This window comes from Pteropus alecto, unplaced genomic scaffold (assembly GCF_000325575.1).
Source record: "Pteropus alecto unplaced genomic scaffold, ASM32557v1 scaffold75, whole genome shotgun sequence".
Lineage (NCBI taxonomy): Eukaryota > Metazoa > Chordata > Mammalia > Chiroptera > Pteropodidae > Pteropus > Pteropus alecto.
In genome coordinates this window covers 20,439,535-20,444,419 of record NW_006440638.1, presented here as the reverse complement: position 1 = coordinate 20,444,419, position 4,885 = coordinate 20,439,535, and the positions used below count along the sequence as shown (strand labels likewise).

The 4,885-nt window shown below is 50.4% G+C and overlaps 1 protein-coding gene across 1 annotated transcript in view; it reads right to left on the bottom strand.

Annotated features, from left to right (window-relative positions):
* Nucleotides 1-2,313: 2,313 nt before the first annotated feature.
* Nucleotides 2,314-4,885, bottom strand: part of FAM107A (family with sequence similarity 107 member A) — a 17,325-nt gene continuing 14,753 nt past the window's right edge. Inside the window, exons 2-4 of the mRNA XM_006917501.1 lie at nt 4,830-4,885; nt 3,141-3,297; nt 2,314-2,421 (exon numbers count right to left, since the gene is read on the bottom strand). The exon at nt 4,830-4,885 is cut by the window's right edge and continues 143 nt beyond it. Of these exons, the coding sequence (XP_006917563.1) occupies nt 2,314-2,421; nt 3,141-3,297; nt 4,830-4,885 (321 nt within the window). The remainder of the gene's footprint in view (nt 2,422-3,140; nt 3,298-4,829) is intronic.

Genomic DNA, 4,885 nt, shown 5'->3' with positions numbered 1-4,885 from the left:
GTCCCTGTGGACTTCCTCTCAAATTTCATTGGCCGTACCTGGTTACGTGCTCACCCTAAGCTGCAAAGGAGGCTAGAACAGTGGGAATCTGGATTTACAACCTCTACAGAGGGAGGTGAATAGAGAGGAGTTGGGACTGATCACTGGGGAATGAACAAGGGTGTCTGCCATGGCTCCGCTGGACAACGTGGTATTTGAGGTCCCTTCTTCTGGGGCTTTGTCTCCATGACTTGCTGCTTCCATGGAGCATCCCTGGCGAGTACTGAGTGAAACCCCAAGCATTCCCTCAGAGGGTCTTACTCCAGCCTAGGCACTCTGTCTTGTTTCTTTTCACATGTCTGAACAACAAATAGACCCCCACCAAGGTGGCTTCTTTAGGGAAGTGGTGGTCTTTATTAAGGATGGTGCATCTTTAGCATCACTGTCACCTGGCAGACATTTAAAACAGCATTTCCACATTCTAAGACAGTCACCTTCAAGAGCCTTTTAGAACTTGACTTAAACACATACACTCATGCGTGCACACACACACACACACACACACACACACATGCATGTCTCTATTTACACCCCTTTGCTGGCACCACACACAGGGAAAGGACGATGGCTTTGGTCACCCTCAAGTCACCCAATTAGGAGGAAGACCAGGATGACCCCTTTCCTCCTGTAGTTCCCATCTTTGGTCCAAGAATCAAACAGCACTCCAGTGGCAGCTCTTTCTGGCAGTTTTGGGGGATAAAAAAATGCTTTTCCGGCACTGCCCTGTCATCTTAAATGACAGATTTACAGAGCTAGAGGCAGGGGTTTTATTTTTCAGGGGAAAAAGGAACAGGCCTGGTTTATTCTCTAAATCTTTTAAAATGGGATAGGAGCAGAAGGTTACCATTTGGTCTCTCATGGAGGGATTTTTGAGGAAGAAGCAGTGAAGTCACTGAAGCTGGCCCAGGTGATAGAAACCAGGTAAGGGGTGGGTCTCAGGATCAGAGGCTGAAAATGAAAGCTTGAAGGGGCCAGTCCATAAGGGTGGCTGTGGGGTCTTCAAACCACTGTTTGTATTTCCAGAAGCCTATTGGAAATCATGGTATATTTGCTATATTTCCATAGGCTTTAGGAAAAGGTTACGTGCCCCCCCCCCTTTTTTTTGGCTAGAATTGCATCACAGCAGCGTGGTGAGAAATACAGGTTGGCAATTATATACATCTCTGGCGAAAACCACAATCACAAACCTGACACAATTTGCTAAACTTTAAAAGTCTTCTGAGGCCTGGGATCCCTGGAGTGGGCTGGATAATAAAGAGGCCTGGGGGCTGCAGAGGTGGGTGGGAACCCTCAAGGCAGAAGTCTATGGGAGTTGGGGGGCAGAGATGGCTTCACGATTCATGTTTCCAATATTTAGCGCCCCTGGATGCTCCAGCCTCGCTGCTGTGCTTACAGTGCGGTCCTCAGACCAGGAGCCTAGGAGCTTGTTAGAAATGCAGAATCTCAGCCCCTACCCCAGATGTCCTGAATCAGAAGCTGTAATTTAACAAGATCTCCAGTGATTCATAGGCACAATAAAGTTTGAGAAGCACTGTACAAGACTCTGGGAGCAGGAAGGCTGCAGCTCTAGGTAGGTACGGTTACAAGGCTTGGACAGGGAGGTTTGTGGAGAGGAGAAAATACTGTAAAAGCATAGATGTGGGGGAAAGGCTGGCAAACCCTTAGAAGCTGTCTTTCTTAGTACCCTTCCCACTTGGCATGATGTGGGCCACAAGGCCACCTGTGGGCTGCTTTGCCCTTCCTCACCAAGGACAACTGAACTTGAACCATTTTCTCCTCAGCTGTCTTTCAAGGCAGGTATCCCGAGATGTTCCCCTTAGTTGCCCCACACCTGACTGAAAGTAAAACCAGGGGCAGCAAAGTTCTATGAGACCTTTCCTTTGGGCTGCCCAGAGAAGCAGGGCCCCATGGGGCCTGGGGAGAACGGAGAACTAATCAGACCAAGGAGGCCCCTGTCCCTCCTTCCCAACTTTGCCACAAAAATCTCATCAGGGTTCAGAAGCCCCTTCAGGGAGATGTGCCTTGTGAAAGTTTCCCAGCAGTGGCTTCATCTTGGAAAAGGAGGGGTGAGAGCTCAGAAGGAAAATCCTGGGAGCGTAGGGACCCCAGCTTTGAGGGGGGCAGGCAGGCCCTCTGAGGCAATGCATTTTTACAGGAGCAAGCATGACCATCACAGATATCCCAAGGCCTGGGGCTGCCCGATACAGAAGGACTGGAGGAAGGTGTGGGGGCCAAGGGGGCGCTGCGGGGCGACTGGAGCTCCAACAGCCAGCTCTACAGCACTTTCTCTTCGCTCGTCAGCGTGGTGATTCTCCGCAGGTTTTCCCTGACTTTAATAAATTCAGGGGCATGGTCCTCTTCTTTTTCTGGTGGTTTTTCCAGCTGAAGGAGAGAAAAGCAGAGGTGTGAAATGAGTGGCGCCAGCAGAATTCCAAGTCTCAAAAGCCACTGGGTTTGGACCAAGCGTTCTCTCTGGGGAAACAGAACCAGGAATCAGTTTTGCCACCAGCCTCGTAGCTGGGGAGACAGAGCATGAGACTAAGTTCTCCCTGTGAAGCCTTGTTCAAACTGCTTACCTCATCGGGGCCTCAGGTTCCTCATCTCGAAAATGGGAATGCCACCTGGTGCACAGGGCAGTTGTGAAAAGGAATCAGAATCAACATGCAATAGATTGGGCCAGTGAGGAAACTGAGGTTCAGAGAGGGTAAGCCACTGACTCAAAGTCACACAGCCAAGTGAGCGGCAGGGTGAGGACTCAAGCCAGTGGTGAACTCAGGGTCCAGTCCTCATTTTGCTCAACCTCCTCCCTTTTGCCACCTGTGGCCACAGGCACAGCTCTTCCCTGGGCCAGGAGACATTCTTAGAGGAAGAGTAGGCTGGGACTAGGTGCCTCCCACCCACCTGGTTCAGCCTCTGCTGCCGTCTCAGCAGCTCCTGCTCAAAGGGGCACTGCAGCCGCTTGGCCTCCAGCTCCTCCTTCTTCTTCTTGATGAGCTGGTTCCGTCGGCGGTGCTCCAGGACACGCTGCAGCTCCGGCTTGCTGTCCACACCCAGGCCCCTGGGGTGCGGGAAGTCATCAGGAGACGGTGCCTCCCACCCACCTGGTTCAGCCTCTGCTGCCGTCTCAGCAGCTCCTGCTCAAAGGGGCACTGCAGCCGCTTGGCCTCCAGCTCCTCCTTCTTCTTCTTGATGAGCTGGTTCCGCCGGCGGTGCTCCAGGACACGCTGCAGCTCCGGCTTGCTGTCCACACCCAGGCCCCTGGGGTGCGGGAAGTCATCAGGACTTCCCCCACCCCAGCCAACTTCCCCCACCCCAGCCTCAGGGCTGCACACTGTAGTGCCAACCTACAGCATTATCTTGTACAATCTTCCTAGCAGGCCTGGGAGGTGGAACCATTACTGTCCCATTATACAGAAAAAGGAAGTGAGGCTCCTAGGACTTAAGACACCACCAGTCCAAGTCATAGCTATGACGGGGCTGAGTGAGGATCGGCACCCAGGCCTGTCTGACTGTAGAGAACAGGTTTTATGATATTTCAAGTTATTTTCTCAGGATAGGTTTCTAGAGGTGAAACTGCTGGGTCAGGCTCTTTTAAAAATTTTAGACACATATTTCCATGTGCCCAACCCCCCTTTGAAAACGTTATCTAATTTATACTTCTGTCAGTGGTGTACAAGGCCATCTATTTCGCCCCACCATAATCATACAATCCTTTTGTATTTGAGAATCTGGTAGACAAGAAATAATATCTAGTTTTCATTTGTTTCTTTGATTATTAGTCACATCAAACAGCTTTTGAGATGTTTACCAGCTATTTGCATTTCCTCTTTTGTGAACTAACTATATCTATCTTTTTTTCATTTTTTCCTTACGGATTTATAAGAGATATGTATATATTAATTTTTATCTGTTATTTATATTGCAAATATTTCCCCTGATTTGTCTTTAGGATTTTTTTTTGTTGTAGTGATGTTTTTGACATTAAAAGTGATGACTCTAAAAGACAATCAGACAAATACTCATATAGTAAGTAAAAAAAAAAAACAAAGCAAACAACACCTAGGATACTAAATGTTATCTGCTGGAAGGTCTATGCCACACAGCTGAAAACGAGAATGAAAATCACAGCTTGCACCAATACTAGAAGCAGCCAGCAGAGGGAGCTGCACAGATACTGTAGCCTTCATCCCAGCACTGGTAAACTGGGGGATATTTCCCAGGCCTGGGAGGGGAGGGAGGCTTGGCTTTCCTCCCCTTTTCCACCTCAAGCCTGCCTCTCTCATTGCATCCCCCAGCCTCCCTGTGCCACTCACCCCCCCTCCAGGATTGTGAAACCCCTGCTTGAGACCCTTACCAGGTCCACATGTCTCCTCTGGCCTACCACACAATCTATGCCCCATCCGCACTGAGCTGCCCTGTTTCCTGTCCATTTGCACATGCTCATCCATCTGCCGAGAGCATACCCCATCAAAGCACCTGGGTATGCATCCAGTCCCTCTCTCAGGGCAGGAACATTTCTTCTTGTACCCCCGAGTCTGGCACAGTGCCTGGCACATACTAGGCGCTCAGTAAATGTACATGGAGGGCAGGAACAAAGTGGGTAGCTGGCTGGGCAAACAGGGCTTTTAGACCTTCACGTTTCCTGCTGGTGACCACATGGGGCACCCTCAGCCTTCCTCAAGTCTCCAGGAGCCCCAGGATGATCACCAGGCATGAGGGGCATCTGCCCAAGTCCCAGAAGGCCTGAGGAGGTGCTTTGCCAGGCTGGGGCAGCCGAGTTTCATTCCTACCTTCTGTGGTTCATGAGCAGCTCCCTGTGCAGCTCCTGGTGGCTCCGGGAGGCCTT